Source organism: Oncorhynchus tshawytscha, linkage group LG13, assembly GCF_018296145.1.
Source record: "Oncorhynchus tshawytscha isolate Ot180627B linkage group LG13, Otsh_v2.0, whole genome shotgun sequence".
NCBI classification, from domain to species: Eukaryota; Metazoa; Chordata; class Actinopteri; order Salmoniformes; family Salmonidae; genus Oncorhynchus; species Oncorhynchus tshawytscha.
This window is the reverse complement of record NC_056441.1, coordinates 45,868,893-45,892,395: the sequence shown is the minus strand read 5'-3', so window position 1 is coordinate 45,892,395 and position 23,503 is coordinate 45,868,893. Positions and strand designations below refer to the sequence as shown.

Sequence of the window (23,503 nt, the reverse complement as noted above, 5' to 3'; positions counted from 1 at the left end):
TGATGTTGTTATAGAAAGAAGCATAGGTGTGTCTGTGTTCAGTGCGGTGGAAGGATACGTGAGAAGGCGCAGCCGTGTAGCTACAGTAATGTTAGACAGAAAGGAAGAGGACGGTGTGCTCAGCCTAAATAGTAACTAAGTGGAAGTGCTGTTCTGTCGACGGACAGGAACAGAACAGCTTCTGTATGAAAGGTAAAGGAGAGAAAAAGACTGATAAAATAAGAAAAGAGGAGGGGAAGAGTGTGTGTTCTGTAGGAGCCAGGGTGCTTAATGTAGGGTCACTTTCTTTAAGTATCAGAAGGCAACCTTTTCTCCCATATCACAGGCACCCACTGGGTTTCCATCACATATATTTAAATGTTTTTGGATGTCTGTATATGCTTGTTCTCTAAGAAAATCACAAATAAAATGTTAAAGAAAAATTCAAGTCCATAGTGATTCAGTACAGATGTATTCTGTATAACGTACAGTAAATCAATACAACAGTGAACATTACTATAAAGCATAGGCCTTGGGTCTGGATTTGTCTACAGGTATACTGAATGGCAATACCATGGCATCTACAGTAATCTTATTTTATCTATTGATTTTCCTTTACTTTACCAGGTAAGTCATGTAGAACACATCTCTTTAACAATAACGACCTGACCAATATGGAGCAATGAGTCATGCAGCAAAGCAGACAAGTGACAACATTACATAAGCAGCCAATTCTTAAAAGCTCTCTACATCATCTCGCCTTTCGGTTCTTCATGACCCTCAGCATTTCAAGCTGACGTCCAGCTGATGTTGTACATTAGGCCTTTGGCCATGGCTCGACAGTGTGGCTGACCCATGCAAGAGCTCTGCTTCCTTGGACAGCCCGCTTATGCCTCGGTGGGTGACTCATCATCGTCAGGGATGACTCCTTTCAGGTAGACCCTCTTGAACTCCTCAAACACCATGTCATCAGACTCACTGCCAGCACAGCCATAGTGTTGAGTTAACAACGATTTGAAGAGGTGGAGAAGGACAGGCACAGAGAGAGAGGGGAGAGAGAGATGGGCAGAAAGAAAGGAGAGAGAGGAGAGAGAGAAAGAGGGGCACAAGGAGACATCAGTATCAGTCCAAAGAGAAAGCCAAGTCAGGTCTCTCACCAGTCAGTTCTTCCTGACACACACACACACACACACACACACACATACGCCCATAAACAGCGATGAGGACACAGTTTAGGAAAATTACAAATGGGACAAAGGAGGTTATAAAACTGTCTGTCACTATACCATTTCAATTTAGCCAAGTCCTATTGGACTATTGGAACAGGAGGACGCACAGTGACACAAAATAGAATGCAAACAAAAGGATCTAACACTGAATAATAGGAGCAACAGGCAAGCAGGAGGAATCACACCACAGAAATATAATCTATAGAACGGACATCTACAGTCAAGTCAAAAATCCGTGATCGGCGGACTGGTGGCAATATTGAGTGTACCCATGCCAGGAAGTTAAATCTTGACGCTCAGCATTACATTTAATGTCTTTCTATTTCTATGGATCACACACACAACAAAACAGGGAGTGGCATGAAATGACATCACAACAAAACAGGAGCGGCTTACCCCTCCTTAGCTGTATAATGCAAACAGATCCAGGTATGGAAAAGGAATGGAAAGAACGTGGTCATCATAAAAGGATAACATAAAAGAATGTCATCAGAAGAGATTGTGTCCTCTCTATATAGGCCTAAATGTAATCTGGATGGAGGCGTATTAGGTATGTGTGGACATTACAAAGCTACTTGTAAGCTTGTCTACACAGCAGTGGGGTCACTGAGGTGGATTTAGTAATAAGAGGAATCAGCAATAAGACAAGCTGATTAAATACATTGGCCTCTGAACACTGCTTGAAACGGACTGCAAAATGTTCTAATAGAAGCTTGACAGTGATTGTAAGGTGTGCAGTAGACAGTTATTTAAAAGGCCAGAAGATTTTCCAGACTATGTGACCTGTCCAGGGAAAAACTCCCAGCCCTAGTCAGTCATCAAGGGCTCTGAGAGGGAATGCATGGAGGGTGATGAAGGGAGAGTGAAGGGTGGTGTAGGTGGAGAGCTTTGTGAAAGACATAGTGGACATTGTGGACATAAAGAGAGAGGCTGGGGATTAAGAGGCCCTGAACTAACCTGGCTCAGGTTTAGGATGCATGAGTCGGAATGGGACCTCCACTGCAACCTCACTGGAACAAAAAATACATTCACAAAAATGAGAATAGGTATGACAGAAACTTTATTTTTTATTTATTACTGACTGACTGCAATGTAAAAAAAAAAATGAATACTTCGTAATACTTTCACCGAAAAGATGAGTAAAAAAAAAGCCTGTGGAACCAGTTACTTAATCATATTTAGTTGAAATCAGACATACCTAGATCCCACCATCCTTTTGAGAATAGATCAGGAAAGAAGGTGATTAAATGAAGATTAAATGAAGTGGTATTATTTAGAATATTTAACACAGGAGCTTAGATTATGTTATGGTAGATATGCTATGGCTAGCTATAGAAGATTCACATACTCACCCAGAAGCATTGAGCCTAACCACCACTTTGTAGGACACAAGCATACCCTGCACTTCCTTTAGGACTTCCTCCTTCACACTGCAGGCAGGAGAGAGGGGGAGGGGCAGGTCAGAATATTAGAGATCTTGTGCTGCCGTCTTGTAAATGTAAACCAGTGTGAGATCTCAGAGCAGCAGAGAGTAGTTATGCTCACTCACATGCTCGAGGAAGCCAGACAGGTGTCCTCATGCTTCAGTTTCCCATCCAGAGCAATGCCTCGTCTTTCCTTGTTAGCGGCCAATAGAGGAATTAGGGTGTACACGTTCTTCAGGGTTGTTCCAGGGGGCACTGTATCTCTGTGGGGAAACATAGGAAGACATTGCCTTATTTGTGATTCCACCAGCTTGATGATGCAACTGTATTTTACCAAAAAACTCATCACCAGCAATAAAGGTAGCGTAAAGAGAAAATCTACACAGAGGTAGAAAGTTATTCAATGGGGAATGTATTTTATTAAATCCAATTAAATTGTCTGAACAAGAGACTGATTGATTGATACTTACGAGGTCTCTTCTAGGGCAACTGCCCTGACATACTTGTCATTGGAATAAAGTACCACGTTGGTCACCTGCTCCACTGTAGAAGGAGGCAGGCAGAATGAACATATATAGTAGGTCACTTCAAAACACCACACCGCCAAACAACAGCAACAATATTCTCACCTGCAACAGTGATGTCTTTCAGTGATCTGCTGGAGCTGTTGTTGATGTAGACACTGACCTTGATTGGTTCACCATGGTAGTGTGTCTGCAGGGAGAGAGAGAGGAAGACACAGACCAAGCCACTATTAATAGAGGAATGAGGGTGTAAGTCACAAGCAAGTCTCAAATCACAAGGTTCGTGTCTCAAGTCGAGTCCGAAGTATAACGGGTCAAGTCCAAGTCGTTTATTCTAAGAGCAAGTCAAGTCGAGCCAGATGTGCCCTTTAGCAAGGCACCAAAATCAACACAAAAAATTGCGTCAGGGGTGCTGCACTGTGGCTGACCGAGTACTCCAAGGTTTGAAAGCAAAAGACACATTTTCGTAATCTGAACGGAAAATATAAGTATTCTTCTTCTTTGCTGGAATTGTGGATGCAGAGACTAATATTCCATAAGATCAACGTAATAGTATCATCAGGGGCGGACTGAAACAACAATTCAGGCTGGGGATTTGACTCCATCCCAGGCCACCCTGTTCACGCAAACCACTAGAACGCTAATTTTGTAGGCTAACCCTATCTGTTGATGTAACGGGTACCAAACTAGTTATACATTTGACCACTATGTTCATCTGGGAAGAAAGTTATCCACATAACTGCAAGTATAATATGAAAGTCCAAAAAACATGCCTCTGTAAAAAAGCTTTAACTCACAGCAAATGTTCTTTCACACTTGTCAGCCTGTTAAGGAAGAGTCATAACATAGCTACTTCAGAGTAACCAGGAAGTAATTACCACTAGTAGCAATATAATTTCAAAAAACTTGCCATGATTGTCGTCCATGTTTTCCAAGTTATATGCAGCTTTGTGTCTGTGTCCTGTAGCTAAGCCCACATTTACCAACAACTAACTACATCAAACACACGTTCCATGTCCTGCCTCCTCTTTCTGACCTGGTCTCGTTGAACTGACATTTGCTTATCTCTCAGAAGGGAACAGATGTCTGCTTTGCTGGCTCTGAGGAAAAAGGCTTCTGCACTTTCTCTATGGGTCTTGCTTCTCGCATGTTCCTGTACCCTCTCATGGGCATGTTTCCAGGCCTGCATGCCTCCTTTGATAAATGCACTATCACTGGCTGAAGGTTTTGCAAATTCAAGACATACTGAGCAGAACAAGGAGTGAGTTAATTCATTGTATGTCAGACATTTTCTGTTTGTGCCATCTTTCGAGTGGAACATATTGGGAATGAGTCTGAGGGGTTTGTTTTCGGTGGTACTGAAAAAATAAGTCAAAATCCTTGGACTGATGGGCAAAATAATCAAATGGATTTTCAGTGCTTTCGCTATGCCTTTCTATTTTCCATGTACTGGGCTCTGAACCTCTCTCTCTCTGCACATCTGGTTGCTCTGCAGAATGAGATTAACATTGTAAATAACCTAAACTTAAACTTGTATTACTTGTGCAGTCATCGATTGTATGCCCCCCGATTACAGTCCTACTGATAATCTCATAAATAAAGCACATATTAATCTAAAATCATAGCCTCCATGTTTAGGTTTGTGCTCTTAAGTTGTAGCTGAAGGTTCCTGCTCTGAGTCTGACTCTGAACTGACCACCACCTCCAGTTCTGCAGGAGCACCTGAAGCTCTAGTGATGCTGCTGCTTCCTTCTCCACCTTTGCAAAGAACATACTCTATTATCATATTCACTATCATTAGTGTATCAGTAGGGAACATGAATACAGCTCTGGAAAAAAAAAAAAATAGTGGTCTCTTAATTTGGAGTTGTCTCTTAATTTTTCTCAGAGCTGTATGTTATTGTAACTTGTAATGCTGGTACTAATGGTGCTAATGAACTTTGTAATTGCCTGTGCTGTGTCACACAGACTACTACTGTGTTAGGTTCATGGATGCATTATGGTTAGCTTACTGTAGCCTGTTTCGCTGTACAGTGTATGTGCACCTTCCCTAGCTTATGTGGCATGAGTCATGACCGAATGCTGGCAAGTCCATAGCCTAGGTTTACTATTTTGTACTAGTTGAAACATATTGCCTTCAATGTCATATTATGATCGCTATGTTGCACTCATTGCTATGATATAATTTCTCCACAAAGACGTGCAAACGGTTTAGTCTACCGGCCGTTGTGCCACTATTTTTAGCTAGGCTACTTAGCTAGCCATGCTGGGTGTCGTGTGTGTGTGTCAGTGTGTGTGGTTTAGCTAGTGTTTTTGACTGACCTGGTCCCTTACTGGTGAACATGTCGCTTATTTAGCTGCATCTGTGGCAAAGGGCCTTTCTCTTTTTTATTCTCTCCCTCTCTGCTCCACCTTTCCTCTTCTGGCTGTTCATTTCGCCGTGCGAATTGTCTAAAATGCCATTCGTAGAGAAGCAGGTAGACCGTTGCTATGTGCGTTGCGGAGAGACCAGATGTCATTTTTGGTGCCCACACCATTTGACGGATTTCTCAACTCATTCATGCTAGCTATATTATTGCTGGTCAAGTTGACTATTCACCGCAGGCCAAAACGACCCTCAGGCCTCCGGGAAATGTCCCGGTGCTCCCGACGGCCAGTCCGCCATTGAGTATCATGCATATTTTGAAACTATATGCTAAACATGGAGTAAACAATGGAGCAATAGAACAATGGAGCAATAGAACCTAATATTTAGTGCTATGATGGGGGTAAACAGTTGTACAAAGCTCCTGAGGTATGTAGGTACAGTCTATTCGGAAAGTATTCAGACCCCTCGACTTTTCCCACATTTTGTTAAGTTACATCCTTATTCTAAAATGTATTAAATAAAAAGAAAATCATCAATCTACACACAATATCCGATAATGACAAAGCAAACAGTTTTACAATTTTTGGGGGCAAATGTATTACAAATAACAAACAGAAATAACTTATTTACATAAGTATTCATGCCCTTTGCTATGAGATTTGAAATTGAGCTCAGGTACATCTTGTTTCCATTGATCATCCTTAAGATGTTTCTACAACTTGATTAGAGTCCACCTGAGGTAAATTCAACTGATTGGACATGATTTGGAAATACATACACCTGTCTATATCAGGTCCCATAGTTGACAGTGCATGTCAGAGGAAAAACCAAGCCATGAAATTTTATGTAGAGCTCAGAGAGAGCATTGTGTTGAGGCACAGATCTGGGAAGGGTACCAAAACATTTCTGCACTATTGAAGGTCCCCAAGAACACAGTGGCCTTCGTCATTCTTAAATGGAAGAAGATTAGAACCACCAAGACTTTTCCTAGAGCTGGTCGCCCGGCCAAACTGAGCAGTTGGGGGAGAAGGGCCTTGTTCAGGGAGGTGACTAAGAACCCGATAGTCACTCTGACAGAGCTCTAGAGTTTCTCTGTGGAGATGGGAGAACCTTCCAGAAGAACAACCATCTCTGCAGCACTCCACCAATCAGGCCTTTATGGTAGAGTGGTCAGACAGAAGCCACTCCTCAGTAAAAGAGACTTAACAGCCTGCTAGGAGTTTGCCAAGAGGCACCTAAAGAACTCTCCGACCACGAGAAAGAAGATTCTCTGGTCTGATGAAACCAAGATGAAACTCTTTGGCCTGAATGCCAAGCGTCACATCTGGAGGAAACCTGGCACCATCCCTACGGTGAAGCACGGTGGCGGTGGCATCATGCTCTGGGGATGTATTTCAGCGGCAGGGACTGGGAGATTAGTCAGGGTTGAGGGAAAGATGAATGTAGCAAAATACAGAGATATCCTTGATTAAAACCTGCTCCAGAGAGCTCAGGTCCTCAGACTGGGGCAAAGGTTCACCTTCCAACAGGACAATGACCCTAAGCACACAGCCAAGACAACGCTGGAGTGGCTTCGGGACAAGTCTCTGAATGTCCTTGAGTGGCCCAGTCAGAGCCCGAACTTGAACCCGATTGAACATCTCTGGAGAGACCTGTATATAGCTGTGCAGCAATGCTCCCCATCCAACCTGACAGAGCTTGAGAGGATCTGCAGAGAAGAATGGGAGAAACTCTCCAAATACAGGTGTACCAAGCTTGTAGCGTCATACCCAAGAAGAGTCAATACTGCAATCGCTGCCAAAGGTGCTTCAACAAAGTACTGAGTAAAGTTTCCGAATACTTATGTAATATTTCATTTTTTAAATTTTTTTTATAAATTAGCAAAAATTCCTTAAAAACCTGTTTTTGCTTTGTCATTATGGGGTAGATTAATGAGGGGGAAAAACGATTTAGTAAATTTTAGAATACGCCTGTAACGTAACAAAATGTGGAAAAAGTCAAGGGGTCTGAATAGTTTCCGAAGGAACTGTATATTCTTCAAGAATGAAAAGGTACAGATGTCCTATCTTAATTTGACCAGTTTCTCACAGCAGGAAAATAATCCTGCAGCAACAGGACATGTGAATTATCATGTAAATTATAGTTAATTGACATTTTTGTAGGGATTTATATATTTTTTGTTAGGGCAAATCAAGTCTGACATTTTAAAGTGTAAATTACAAACTTTAGAAGCCTTTTTAAAACTTGAATACACTACAAGTTTGCATTTCCTGCGGCAAAGAATCCGGGAAAAGAGTGATCAAATTAAGATAAAAACATCTGTAAACAGTACATCATTAATTCAAATGTAAAAATTGCAAATTGAACCTTTATGGTCAGGGCGTGACAGAGAGCTGTTTATTCTCTATGTTGGTTGGGTCGGGTGTGATTTAGGGTGGGTTATCTATGGGAATTGTATATCTATGTTGGCCTGACATGGTTCCCAATCAGAGGCAGCTGTTTATCGTTGTCTCTGATTGGGGATCATATTTAGATTTTCCCATCATGCTTTGTGGGATCTTGTCTATGTATAGTTGCCTGTGAGCATTATTCTAGCTTCACGTTTCGTTTGTTTGTTCGTGTAGTTTTTGTTTTTTTGAAGTTTTCCATTCCAAAATAAAGGCTGGAAACATACCACGCTGCATCTTGGTCTACTCCTTATAACGATCGTGACAACATTTTTGAATGAAACTACTTCCGACATCAACCATAATACAAATTGTTTAAAAAAGGTTATTGCAAAAATGTCATTGAAGTAACTAAAAGGAACAGGTTACAGTGTAATGCATGCAATTCTTTGACATACCTATGACATGCGGTAGCTGTGCTGACTGTATGTTGGTGTGTATAGTATACTGTATATAGGGTATGGTGCTATGTTGGAGTACAGCAGCATACCACCCTGCATACCACTGCTAGCTTTCTTCTGAAGCTAAGCAGGGTTGGTCCTGGTCAGTCCCTGGATGGGAGACCAGATGCTGCTGGAAGTGGTGTTGGAGGGCCAGTAGGGGGCACTCTTTCCTCTGGTCTAAAAAAAATATATATAGATATATCCCAATGCCCCAGGGCAGTGATTGGGGACACTGCCCTGTGTAGGGTGCTGTCTTTCGGATGGAACATTAAATGGGTGTCCTGACTCTCTGAGGTCATTAAAGATCCCATGGCACTTATCGTAATCAGATGAATGATTATTCATTATATTTCAACACCATGCATACATGGAACAATAATTGTATCTTATTCAACGTTCTGGCTCCAAAGCATTGAGCGCAAGCTATGTAGCCTAGTTCTATGCACACTGAGGCACGCACGCTCCTATTACACACAACAAAACTGACAGAGACATACAGTAGGACACAGTCACACCGAACTCCTTCAAAACCTGAGAAATATTAACAATGGAAACCATACAATGTACTAAACGATATCATAACCGCCATCGATAAAAGACAGTACTGTGCAGCCGTCTTCATCGACCTTGCCAAGGCTTTCGACTCTGTCAATCACCATATTCTTATCGGCAGACTCAGTAGCCTCGGTTTTTCTGATGACTGCCTTGCCTGGTTCACCAACTACTTTGCAGACAGAGTTCAGTGTGTCAAATCGGAGGGCATGCTGTCCGGTCCTCTGGCAGTCTCTATGAGGGTGCCACAGAACGCCCTGCGTTCTTGTGAATGTTGACCTGTTTAAAGGTCTTACTCACATCGGATGCGGAGAGCGTGATCATACAGTCTTCTGGAATAGTTGGTGCTCTCATGCATGTTTCAGTGCCATTTGCCTCGAAGTGAGCATAGAAGTAGTTTAGCTCATCTGGTAGGTTTGCGTCACTGGGAAGCTCTCGGCTGTGCTTCCCTTTGTCGTCTGTAATGGTTTGCAAGCCCTGCCACATTTGACGAGAGTCGGAGTCGGTGTAGTACGATTCGATCTTAGTCCTGTATTGACGCTTTGCCTGTTTGATGGTTCGTCGGCGGGCATAGCAGGATTTCTTATAAGCTTCCTTTTTAGAGTCCTGCTACTTGACAACGGCAGCTCTAGTGTTTATCTCAGTTCGAATGTTGCCTGTAGTAATCCATGGCGTCTGGTTGGGGTTTGTACGGTCACTGTGGGGACGACATCATCGATGCACTTATTGATGAAGCCAATGACTGATGTGGTGTATTCCTCAATGCCATCGGATGAACCCCGGAACATATTCCAGTATGTGCTAGCAAAACAATCCTGTAGCTTAACATCTGCTTCATCTGACCACTTTTTATTAATCTAGTCACTGGTGCTTCCTGCTTTAATTTCTGCTGGTAAGCAGGAATCAGGAGGATAGAATTATGGTCAGCTTTGTATGTGTCTCTGTGTGTGGAGTAAAGGTGGTCCAGAGTTTTTTCCCCCTCTGGTTGTACATTTAACATGCTGATAGAAATTTGGTAAAAAGGTCCCTGGTTACTAACAGTGCCGTCTGGGTGAGCGTTTTCTTGTTTGCTTATGGCGGAATACAGATCATTCAATGCTGTCTTAGTGCCAGCCTCTGACTGAGGTGGCATGTAAACAGCTTTGAAAAATACAGATGAAAACTCTCTAGGTAGATAGAGTATCTCATGATAAGCTGTAGACCACACTACCTCAGTTGAGCAATAGCTCGAGACTTCCTTAGATATCGTGCACCAGCAGTTATCTACAAAAATACATAGCCTGCCACCCCTTGTCTTACCAGATGCCGCTGTTATATCCTGCTGGTACAGCGTATAACCAGCTAGCTGTATGTTATGTTGATAGTGTTGCCATGACTCCGTGAAGCATGATATATTACAGTTTTTTATGTCCCAATATTACAGTCTTGAATGTCCCGTTGGTAGTTTAATCTTGCGCCTAGGTCATCTATTTATTCTCCAAAGATTGCACGTTTGCTAGCAGAATGGAAGGAAGCGGGGGTTTATTTTTCCTCCTCCTCCTCTTCAAGCAGATCACGGGGATCTGGGCATGTTACCCAGAAAGCAGTATATCGTTAGCGTTGGGCTCGTAAGACTCGTTAAAGTAAAAAAAGGATTCTGCCAGTCCGTGGTGAGTAATCGCAGTCCTGATGTCCAGAAGTTATTTTCGGTCATAAGAGACGGTACCGGCAACATTATGTACAAAATAAGCAAAAAACCTAGTTACAAAAAACACAAATTAACGAACAAAAGAACACAAAATCCATCGGATGTAGTGATCACAATATAGTAACTATATCTAGTAACACCAAAGTTCCAAAGGCTGGGACTAATATAGTGTGTAAGAGGTCATACAATACGTTTTGTAGTGATTCATATTTGGGGGACTGCTGTTGCATGTAGAAAACACTACAAGAAACATACAAGGTCCAATTCCTCATTAAGCCCTTGGGGGTGTAGAATCTTTAAGTGGAAGATCCATCGGACTTCACACTGGAGAAGGCACTCATCCATATTGCGGCATCTGCGGCTTGAGAAAACACGGTCAATGGCACAGAATGTAAGATCAGTCACAGCATGATTAGCCTCATGAAAATGTCTGGCCACTGGTGATTTTAGGTAATTTCTTCAGATGGCACTGCAATGCTTGTTGATGCGTAAAAGCCAATTTATGCTTGATCTGATGAATGTGGTCGGAGGCTTCATATGAAGGGTGTAACGCAATCGCGGAGCCTTCGGAGGCACACATCGGCCATATCAAGAACTGTACCGCATCGCTGTGAATTTCTCAATGCGGAGAGCTCTGCATAGCTCCTCATTGACAAGTTATAGGACAAAATGCTCTCTCCATACAATTTGCGCTGCACCCTATCCTATAGCTGTACAGCAATCTGTTCGCTAGCTCACCCGACCTGTGTTGATTGACATTTTGCTTGTCCAATCAGAGGGGCAAGTCTGCATTTCACTAGCTAATTTGTTGCATTTTTTTTGTTGCAAGGGAGACTTTGAGGCAACAATCTCTGGCTGCATGCAGAGTAATCCACATAAATGCTGTGCCACAAAATGAGTAACAAAACATTGCAAAACCTGGCCAGATGACATTTTTAGTCATTGGTCTTAAGTCAAAGTCGTCTCTCAAGTTATTTTATTTTCTATCAAGTCGAGTCTCAAGTCATCAAATTTATAACTCGAGTCAGACTCGAATCCAAGTCATGTGACTGAGTCCACAACTCTGGAAAGAGAGAGTGAGAGTGGCAGACAGACAGAGACAGTTATGACAGTTTCATTAGGTTTCATTTTCATTTGAAGAGTTTGATTCCAAAACACTATATATCCATTTAAAATAGCTTTTATTGTTTTAAAGAACTTATGTAAGAGACTGGTGTGTTTTTTCACCACCTTTTCAATGCATAGGGTTGCTCAATGGCATACATGTATTTGTTGGAAATCTATCACAACGGTTTCATTTCAGAGAGAAAAATAATCTGGTTTTGTTGCAAAACCCTATAAACCCTTTTACACAGTCAAATGTGACAAATAACTACATTTTTTTTATAAAGAACTGTACAAATTATACATGTATGACATCTATATACAGTACCAGTCAAAAGTTTGGACACACCAACTCATTTAATAGTTTTTCTTTATCTTTTACTATTTTCCACATTTTAGAATAATAGGGAAGACATCACAACTATGAAATAACACATATGGAATCATGTAGTAACCAAAAAAGTGTTAAACAAATCAAAACATTTTTTCTATTTGAGATTCTTCAAAGTAGCCACCCTTTGCCTTGATGACAGCTTTGCACACTCTTGGCATTCTCTCAACCAGCAAAAGCCTTGAAGGAGTTCCCATGTATGCTGAATTTGTTCTAAAATGAATTGCCTAGTTAAATAAAGGTAAAAAAAATTAAAATCCTTCACTCTGTGGTCCAACTCATTCCAAACCATCTCAATTGGGTTGAGGTGAGGTGATTGTGGAGGCCAGGTCATCTGATGCAGCACTCAATCACTCTCCTTCTTGGTGAAATAGCCCTTACACAGCCTGGAGGTGTGTTTTGGGTCATTGTCATGTTGAAAAACAAATTATAGTACCACTAGGCGCAAACCAGATGGGATGTCGTATCACTGCAGAATGCAGTGGTAGCCATGCTTGTTAAGTGTGCCTGCAAAGCACCCCAACACCATAACACCTCCTCCTCCATGCTTCACAGTGGGAACCATGCGGAGATAATCCGTTCACCTAATCTGCATTTCACAAAGACACGGCAGTTGGATCCAAAAACGTCAAATTTGGACTCATCAGACAAAAAGACAGATTTCCACTGGTCTAATGTCCATTGTGCCTGTTACTTGACCTTTGTGAAGCATTTATTTGGACTGAAATCTGAGGTGCAGTTAACTCTAATGAACTTAATTATCCTCTGCAGCAGAGGTAACCATCCCTACCTCGTCACAACACAGCTGACTGGCTCAAACACAAAGAAGGAAAGAAATTCAATAAATTAACTTCTAACAAAGCACACTTGTTAATTGAAATGCATTCCAGGTGACTACCTCATGAAGCTGATTGAGAGAATGCCAAGAGTGTGCAAAGCTGTCATCAAGGCAAAGGGTGGCTACTTTGAAGAATCTAAAATATATGTTATTTCATAGTTTTGTTGTCTTCACTATTATTCTACAATGTAGAAAATAGTGTCCAAACTTTTGACTGGTACTACAGTATATGCATATATTTTTTTATGAAACAATACAGTAATATAGGGCTACTTAATGTTAGATCCCTTACTTCAAAGGCAATTATAGTCAATGAACTAATCACTGATCATAATCTTGATGTGATTGGCCTGACTGAAACAAGGCTTAAGCCTGATGAATTTACTGTGTTAAATGAGGCCTCACCTCCTGGCTACACTAGTGACCATATCCCCGTGCATCCCGCAAAGGCGGAGGTGTTGCTAACATTTACGATAGCAAATTTCAATTTACAATAAAAAAATGTCGTTTTCGTCTTTTGAGCTTCTAGTCATGAAATCTATGCAGCCTACTCAATCACTTTTTATAGCTACTGTTTACAGGCCTCCTGGGCCATATACAGCGTTCCTCATTGAGTTCCCTGAATTCCTATCGGACCTTGTAGTCATAGCAGATAATATTCTAATCTTTGGTGACTTTAATATTCACATGGAAAAGTCCACAGACCCACTCCAAAAGGCTTTCGGAGCCATCATCGACTCAGTGGGTTTTGTCCAACATGTCTCTGGACCCACTCATTGTCACAGTCATATTCTGGACCTAGTTTTGTCCCATGGAATAAATGTTGTGGATCTTTATGTTTTTCCTCATAATCCTGGAATATCGGACCACCATTTTATTACGTTTGCAATTGCAACAAATAATCTGCTCAGACCCCAACCAAGGAACATCAAAAGTCGTGCTATAAATTCACAGACAACACAAAGATTCCTTGATGTCCTTCCAGATTCCCTCTGTCTACCCAAGGACGGCAGAGGACAAAAATCAGTTAACCACCTAACTGAGGAACTCAATTTAACCTTGTGCAATACCCTAGATGCAGTTGCACCCCTAAAAACTAAAAACATTTCTCATAAGAAACTAGCTCCCTGGTACACAGAAAATACCCGAGCTCTGAAGCAAGCTTCCAGAAAATTGGAACGGAAATGGCGCCACACCAAACTGGAAGTCTTCCGACTAGCTTGGAAAGACAGTACCGTGCAGTATCGAAGAGCCCTTACTGCTGCTCGATCATTCTATTTTTCTAACTTAATTGAGGAAAATAAGAACAATCCGAAATTCCTTTTTGATACTGTCGCAAAGCTAACTAAAAAGCAGCATTCCCCAAGAGAGAATGGCTTTCACTTCAGCAGTGATACATTCATGAACTTCTTTGAGGAAAAGATCATGATTATTAGAAGACTCCTCTTTAAATCTGCGTATTCCTTCAAAGCTCAGTTGTCTGCACAACTCTGCCAGGACCTAGGATCAAGAGAGACACTCAAGTGTTTTAGTACTATATCTCTTGACACAATGATGAAAATAATCATGGCCTCTAAACCTTCAAGCTGCATACTGGACCCTATTCCAACTAAACTACTGAAATAACTGCTTCCTGTGCTTGGCCCTCCTATGTTGAACATAATAAACGGCTCTCTATCCACCGGATGTGTACCAAACTCACTAAAAGTGGCAGTAATAAAGCCTCTCTTGAAAAAGCCAAACCTTGACCCAGAAAATATAAAAAACTAAATCGGCCTATATCGAATCTTCCATTTCTCTCAAAAATGTTAGAAAAGGCTGTTGCGCAGCATCTCACTGCCTTCCTGAAGACAAACAATGTATACGAAATGCTTCAGTCTGGTTTTAGACCCCATCATAGCATTGAGACTGCACTTGTGAAGGTTGTAAATAACCTTTTAATGGCATCAGACCGAGGCTCTGCATCTGTCCTCGTGCTCCTAGACCTTAGTGCTGCTTTTGATACCATCGATCACCACATTCTTTTGGAGAGATTGGAAACCCAAATTGGTCTACACGGACAAGTTCTGGCCTGGTTTAGATCTTGTCTGTCGGAAAGATATCAGTTTGTCTCTGTGAATGGTTTGTCCCCTGACAAATCAACTGTAAATTTCGGTGTTCCGCAAGGTTCCGTTTTAGGACCACTATTGTTTTCACTGTATATTTTACCTCTTGGGGATGTCATTCGAAAACATAATGTTAACTTTCACTGCTATGCAGATGACACACAGCTGTACATTTCAATGAAACATGGTGAAGCCCCAAAATTGCCCTCGCTAGAAGCATGTGTTTCAGACGTAAGGAAGTGGATGGCTGCAAACTTTCTACTTTTAAACTCGGACAAAACAGAGATGCTTGTTCTAGGTCCCAAGAAACAAAGAGATCTTCTATTCAATCTGACAATTAATCTTAATGGTTGTACAGTCGTCTCAAATAAAACTGTGAAGGACCTCGGCGTTACTCTGGACCCTGATCTCTCTTTTGAAGAACATATCAAGACCATTTCAAGGACAGCTTTTTTCCATCTATGTAACATTGCAAAAATCAGAAACTTTCTGTCCAAAAATGATGCAGAAAAATGAATCCATGCTTTTGTCACTTCTAGGTTAGACTACTGCAGTTAGTGCTAAATACGGCTGCTAGAATCCTGACTAGAACCAAAAAATGTGATCATATTACTCCAGTGCTAGCCTCCCTACACTGGCCTCCTGTCAAGGCAAGGGCTGATTTCAAGGTTTTACTGCTAACCTACAAAGCATTACATGGGCTTGCTCCTACCCATCTCTCTGACTTGGTCCTGCCGTACATACCTACGCGTACGCTACGGTCACAAGACGCAGGCCTCCTAATTGTCCCAAGAATTTCTAAGCAAACAGCTGGAGGCAGGGCTTTCTCCTATAGAGCTCCATTTTTATGGAATGGTCTGCCTACCCATGTAAGAGACGCAAACTCGGTCTCAACCTTTAAGTCTTTACTGAGGACTCATCTCTACAGTGGGTCATATGATTGAGTGTAGTCTGGCCCAGGAGTGGGAAGGTGAACGGAAAGGCACTGGAGCAACGAACCACCCTTGCTGTCTCTGCCTGGCCGGTTCCCCTCTTTCCACTGGGATTCTCTGCCTAACCCTATTACAGGGGCTGAGTCACTGGCTTACTGGGGCTCTTTCATACAGTCCCTGGGAGGGGTGCGTCACTTGAGTGGGTTGAGTCACTGATGTGATCTTCCTGTCTGGGTTGGTGCCTCCCCCTTGGGTTGTGCCGTGGGGGAGATCTTTGTGGGCTATACTCGGCCTTGTCTCAGGATGGTAAGTTGGTGGTTGAAGATATCCCTCTAGTGGTGTGGGGGCTGTGCTTTGGCAAAGTGGGTGGGGTTATATCCTTCCTGTTTGGCCCTGTCCGGGGGTGTCCTCGGATGGGGCCACAGTGTCTCCTGACCCCTCCTGTCTCAGCCTCCAGTATTTATGCTGCAGTAGTTTATGTGTCGGGGGGCTAGGGTCAGTTTGTTATATCTGGAGTACTTCTCCTCTCCTATTTGGTGTCCTGTGTGAATTTAAGTGTGCTCTCTCTAATTCTCTCTTTCTCTCTTTCTTTCTCTCTCGGAGGACCTGAGCAATAGGACCATGCCTCAGGACTACCTGACATGATGACTCCTTGCTGTCCCCAGTCCACCTGGCCGTGCTGCTGCTCCAGTTTCAACTGTTCTGCCTTATTATTATTGGACCATGCTGGTCATTTATGAACATTTGAACATCTTGGCCATGTTCTGTTATAATCTCCACCCGGCACAGCCAGAAGAGGACTGGCCACCCCTCATAGCCTGGTTCCTCTCTAGGTTTCTTCCTAGGTTTTGGCCTTTCTAGGGAGTTTTTCCTAGCCACCGTGCTTCTACACCTGCATTGCTTGCTGTTTGGGGTTTTAGGCTGGGTTTCTGTACAGCACTTTGAGATATCAGCTGATGTATGAAGGGCTATATAAATACATTTGATTTGATTTGATTTTTGATTTGATATGAGATCTGTATGTAAAATATTAACATTTTACATATTAGTCATTTAGCGGATCCTCTTAGCAACTTACAGAGCAACTTACAGTGATCTTTAGATCACTCGGCGAGACAACCACAGATCACAGTCACATATACAGGATACAAATTTTCCATTCCAGCCACATTGGGTTATCAAAATTTAGCAGAGGGCCACAGAGATGTTTTTCAGGATTGATTCGTTCGTAAAAAGCAAATTGCGGGCCAGAAAAATGGCAGTTATTTGAAAACATATTGGTGCATTATAATTTCTGCACCCCACGATTTTAATACACATCTAAAATCTATAAATAAAAAATCTGAGAACAGTAATATTTTACACACACACATGAAGGTACATATAACCAAACATTTCTGATGAAAAAAAGAAATGTGAAAGCTTGGTGGATAAAGCACTTTGGAACTAAACTCCTAATTTTAAATCTTGTCTTTCCAGGGCTGCTGTCACTCCCCTATGTTCAAAGTTTTTCTCCTACAATTCTAGCCCATGGTGAGGAACTGATGCTGACTGATTGGTTTCTCTGAAGGAAAACTTACCTCTTTCTCCAGGCTGACCTGCATATGCAGGGGTTTGTCCGACATGAGGAACTCACATGTGATCTCTGAGGACGGGATGGTCTTACTATCCTCCGGTGCGTATTGGATCTTACGGATGGCCAGACGCACAGAGCTCCTGTGGGAGTCAAAGCGCAACAATCAGTAAGTAGCCTGGTGGCTTGGTGAAGAATTGTCATGCAGTATAACACTAGATTCTGAAATGCAAAGACCTGGACCTGTAGTGCAGTAAACCAGAATACACAAATATCCAGAGAAACTAAAGACAATATAAAATCAGCAAAAAAAGAAGCGTCCCTTTTTCAGGACCATGTCTTTCAAAGATAATGGTAAAAATTCACATAACTTCACTGTAAAGGGTTTAAACACGGTTTCTCATGCTTGTTCAATGAACAATAAAAAAATGACTGAACATGCACCTGTGGAACGATCATTAAGACACTAACAGCTTACAGACGGTAGGCAATGAAGGTCACAGTTATGAAAACTTAGGACACTAAAGAGGCCTTTCTACTGATTCTGAAAAACACCAAAAGAAAGATGCCCAGGGTCCCTGCTCATCTGCGTGAACGTGCCTTAGGCATGCTGCAAGGAGGCATGAGGACTGCAGATGTGGCCAGGGCAATAAATTGCAACTGTGAGATGCCTAAGACAGTGCTACAGGGAGACGGGACAGTCAGATGATCGTCCTCGCAGTGGCAGACCATGTGTAACAACACCTGCACAGGATCGGTACATCCGAACATCACACCTGCAGGACAGGTACAGGATGGCAACAACAACTGCCCATGTTACACCAGGAACACATAATCCCTCCATCAGTGCTCAGACTGTCTGCAATAGGCTGAGAGAGGTTGGACTGAGGGCTTGTAGGCCTGTTGTAAGGCCAGTCCTCACCAGAAACAACGTCGCCTATGGGCACAAACCCACCGTCGCTGGACCAGACAGGACTGGCAAAAAGTAAACTTCACTGACATGTCGCGGTTTTGTCTCACCAGGGGTGATGGTCGGATTCGCGTTTATCGAAGGAATGTCTGGGGCGATGTGTCACAGAATCATCGGACTGAGCTTGTTGTCAATGCAGGCAATCTCAGCGCTGTGTGTTACAGGGAAGACATCCTCCTCCCTCATGTGGTACCCTTCCTGCAGGCTCATCCTGACATGACCCTCCAGCATGACAATGCCACCAGCCATACTGCTCGTTCTGTGCGTGATTTCCTGCAAGACATGAATGTCAGTGTTCTGCCATGGCCAGCGAAGAGCCCGGATGGGACCTGTTGGATCAGAGGTTGAGGGCTATGGCCATTCCCCCCAGAAATGTCCAGGAACTTGCAGGTGCCTTGGTGGAAGAGTGGGGTAACATCTCACAGCAAGAACTGGCAAATCTGGTGCAGTCCATGAGGAGGAGTTGCACTGCAGTACTTAATGCAGCTGGTGGCCACACCAGATACTGACTGTTACTTGTTTGCCCCTCCCCCTTCTTCAGGGACACATTATTACATTTCTGTTAGTCACATGTCTGTAGAACTTGTTCAGTTTTTGTCTGTTGTTGAATCTTTTTATGTTCATACAAATATTTACACATGTTAATTAAGTTTGCTAAAAAACAACATAGTTGACGTTTCTTTTTTTGCTGAGTTTAGTATATGACTTGGGAAGGTGGAACTGCACTGTACTTCAACAGGCTGTATCACAACCGGGTGTGATTGGGAATTCCATAGGGCGGCGCACAAATGGCCCAGCGCCATCCGGATTTGGCCAGTGTAAGCTGTCATTGAAAGTAAGAATTTAACTTGCCTAGCCAAATAAAAGGTTAAATAAAAAATTATTTAAAAAACAGTATCCAGAAGTGGACTGTCCTTTGGTTGGTGTGTCTAGATGTTTGTTTCTGAGTCTGAACTTACCGCTTTTCGATTTTCTCGTCTTGGTTCTCGGCACAGAAAGCCTTTACTTCGAATTCGACAGCGCAGCGCTGTGAACAGAGAGGTTGAGAATTTAGAATACCATACAGCGCACATAAATTGAGGTAGAAAGGCTGCTGCTGGCTGTGTTACTCACCTTGCCCACATCGGATGGAGCCGGCTGCAGACACACAGAGCACGGCAGGTTGTCTGGGAACTGAAAGACACAGAACACATCATGCTGTCAACTTCGGCAGAACTATGTCACACCCACTACGTACTACTATCAGTCTGTTACAGTGTCACATCACTACTTACTATGGTCAGTCTGTTGCAGTGGCACATCCACTACTTACAATCCAAGCTTGATGCCCTCAGTCTCACATAAATTATAAATGAACCTACCAGGTACAACCCCAAATCCGTAAACACGGGCACCCTCCTAGATATCATCCTAACTAACCCGCCCTCCAAATACACCTCTGCTGTTTTCAACCAAGATCTCAGCGATCACTGCCTCATTGCCTGCATCCGTCTGTGGTCAAATGACCACCCCTCATCACTGTCAAACGCTCCCTAAAACACTTCAGCGAACAGGCTTTCTAATTGACCTGGCCAGGGTATCCTGGAATGACATTGACCTCACCCCGTCAGTAGAGGATGCCTGGTTATTCTTTAAAAGTGCCTTATTCACCATCTTAAATAAGCATGCTCCATTCATAAAAATTTGAAACAGGAATAGATATAGCCCTTGGTTCACTCAAGACCTGTCTGCCCTTGACCAGCAAAAAAACATCCTGTGGTGTTCTGCATTAGCATCGAATAGTCCCCATGATATGCAACTTTTCAGGGAAGTTATGAACCAATATACACAGGCAGTTAGGTAAGCTAAGGCTAGCTTTTTCAAGCAGATATTTGCATCCTGTAGTACAAACTACAAAAAGTTCCCACCATTTCTCCTTCACCCAAATCCAGCTAGCTGATGTTCTGAAAGAGATGCAAAATCTGGACCTCTACAAATCAACCGGACAAGAAAATCTGGACCCTCTCTTTCTAAAATGATCTGCCAAAATTGTTGCAAACCCTATTAATAGCCTGTTCAAACTCTCTTTCGTATCGTCTGAGATTCCTAGATATTGGAAAGCTGCCACGGTCATCCCCCTCTTCAAAGGGGGAGACACTCTAGACCCAAACTGCCACAGACCTATACCTATCCTACCTTTATAAGGTCTTTGACCACCGTACCTTCTCCGCTATGCAACCTGGTTTCCGAGCTGGTCATGAGTGCACCTCAGCCACGCTCAAGGTCCTAAACGATATCCTAACTGCCATCGATAAGATACATTACTGTGCATCGACTGCCATCGACCTGGCCAAGGCCTTCGACTGACAATCACCACATTCTTATCGGCAGACTCAACAGCCTTGGTTTCGCAAATGACTGCCTTGCCTGGTTCACCAATTACTTCTCAGACAGAGTTCAGTGTGTCAAATCAGAGGGCCTGTTGTCCGGACCTCTGACAGTCTCTATGGGGGTGCCACAGGGTTCAATTCTCGGGCCGACTCGCTTCTCTGTATACATCAATGATGTCGCTCTTGCTGCTGGTGATTCTCTGATCCACCTATATGCAGACGACACTGTTCTGTATACTTATACTTCTGGCCCTTCTTTGGACACTGTGTTAACTAACCTCCAGACGAGCTTCAATGCCATACAACTCTCCTTCCGTGGCCTCCAACTGCTCTTAAATGCAAGTGAAATTAAATGCATGCTCTTCAACCGATCGCTGCCCACACCTGCCCGCCCGCCCAGCATCACTACTCTGGACGGTTCTGACTTAGAATATGTGGACAACTACAAATACCTAGGTGTATGGTTAGACTTTAAACTCTCCTTCCAGACTCACATTAAGCATCTCCAATCCAAAATGAAATCTAGAATCGGCTTCCTATTTCGCAACAAAGCATCCTTCACTCATGCTTCCAAACATACCCTCGTAAAACTGACCATCCTACCGATCCTCGACTTCGGCGATGTCAGTTACAAAATAGCCCCCAACACTCTACTCAACAAATTGGATGTAGTCTTTCACAGTGCAATCCGTTTTGTCACAAAAGCCCCATATTCAAGCCACCATTGCGACTTGTACGCTCTCGTTGGCTGGCCCTCGCTTCATACTCGTCGCCAAACCCACTGGCTTCAGGTCATCAACAAGTCTCTGATAGGTAAGGCCCCGCCTTATCTCAGCTCACTGGTCACCATAGCAGCACCCACCCATAGCACACACTCCAGCAGCTCTCTAGCCACCCCCAAAGCCAATTCCTTCCAATTCTCTGCTGCAAATGTCAGGAATGATTTGTAAAAATTCCTGAAGCTGGAGACTCTTACCTCCCTCTAGCTTTAAGCACCAGCTGCCTGAGCAGCTCACAGATCACTGCACCTGTACATAGCCCATCTGTAAATAGCTCATCCAACTACCTCATCCCCATACTGTATTTATTTATTAATCTTGCTCCTTTGCACCCCTGTATCTCTCCTTTCACATACATCTTCTGCACATCAATCACTCTAGTGTCGAATTGGAATATTGTAATTACTTCGCCACCACGGCCTATTTATTGCCTGTATATAGATTTTCTTCAACTGTATTATTGACTGTATGTTTTGATCATTCCATGTGTAACTCTGTGTTGTTGTATGTGTCGAACTCTTTATTCTTAGCCACATAATACTTGTTCTCAGTCTGTTACAGTGTCACATCACTACAGTCAGTCTGTTACAGTGTCACATCACTACTTACTAATGTCAGATTATTAGAACATTAAATCACTACTTACTACTGTCAGTCTGTTATAGTGTCACACCCACTATTTACTAATGTCAGATTATTAGAACATTACATCACTACATACTACTGTCAGTCTGTTACAGTGTCACATCACTACAGTCAGTCTGTTACAGTGTCACATCACTACTTACTAATGTCAGATTATTAGAACATTAAATCACTACTTACTACTGTCAGTCTGTTAATGTCAGATTATTAGAACATCACATCACTACATACTACTGTCAGTCTACAGTTATCAGTGTCACAGTGTCCCACTACTTACTAATGTCAGATTATTGAACATTACATCACTTACTACTGTCAGTCTGTTATAGTGTCACATCCACTACTTACTAATGTCAGATTATTAGAACATTACAAGTCACTACTTACTACTGTCAGTACATCACTACTTACTACAGTCAGTGTCATCACTACTTACTACTGTCAGTCTGTTAGTGTCACATCACTACTTACTACTGTCAGTCTATTATAGTGTCACACCCACTACTTACTACAGTCTGTTAGTGACACATCACTTACTACTGTCAGTCTGTTATAGTGTCACATCCACTACTTACTAATGTCAGATTATTACAACATTACATCACTACTTACTACAGTCAGTCTGTTAGTGTCACATCACTACTTACTACTGTCAGTCTGTTAGTGTCACATCACTACTTACTACTGTCAGTCTATTATAGTGTCACACCCACTACTTACTACTGTCAGTCTGTTACAGTGTCACATCACTACTTACTACAGTCAGTCTGTTAGTGTCACATCACTACTTACTACTGTCAGTCTGTTATAGTGTTACACCCACTACTTACTACTGTCAGTCTGTTACAGTGTCACATCACTACTTACTACTGTCAGTCTGTTATAGTGTCACACCCACTACTTACTACAGTCAGTCTGTTAGTGTCACATCACTTACTACTGTCAGTCTGTTATAGTGTCACATCCACTACTTACTGTCAGATTATTAGAACATTACACCCACTACTTACTACAGTCAGTCTGTTAGTGACACATCACTACTTACTACTGTCAGTCTGTTATAGTGTCACACCCACTACTTACTACTGTCAGTCTGTTACAGTGTCATATCACTACTTACTACAGTCAGTCTGTTATAGTGTCA

At 42.6% G+C, this 23,503-nt stretch overlaps 1 protein-coding gene across 1 annotated transcript in view; it reads right to left on the bottom strand.

Annotated features, from left to right (window-relative positions):
- Positions 1-434: 434 nt before the first annotated feature.
- The window catches only part of LOC112265004 (S-arrestin-like), a 29,899-nt gene continuing 6,830 nt past the window's right edge, over positions 435-23,503 (bottom strand). The window contains exons 6-16 of the mRNA XM_024441976.2: positions 19,680-19,739; positions 19,526-19,593; positions 17,604-17,739; positions 3,262-3,346; positions 3,103-3,175; positions 2,758-2,895; positions 2,561-2,638; positions 2,407-2,421; positions 2,166-2,218; positions 1,605-1,614; positions 435-957 (exon numbers count right to left, since the gene is read on the bottom strand). Of these exons, the coding sequence (XP_024297744.1) occupies positions 867-957; positions 1,605-1,614; positions 2,166-2,218; positions 2,407-2,421; positions 2,561-2,638; positions 2,758-2,895; positions 3,103-3,175; positions 3,262-3,346; positions 17,604-17,739; positions 19,526-19,593; positions 19,680-19,739 (807 nt within the window). The 3' untranslated portion in view covers positions 435-866. The remainder of the gene's footprint in view (positions 958-1,604; positions 1,615-2,165; positions 2,219-2,406; positions 2,422-2,560; positions 2,639-2,757; positions 2,896-3,102; positions 3,176-3,261; positions 3,347-17,603; positions 17,740-19,525; positions 19,594-19,679; positions 19,740-23,503) is intronic.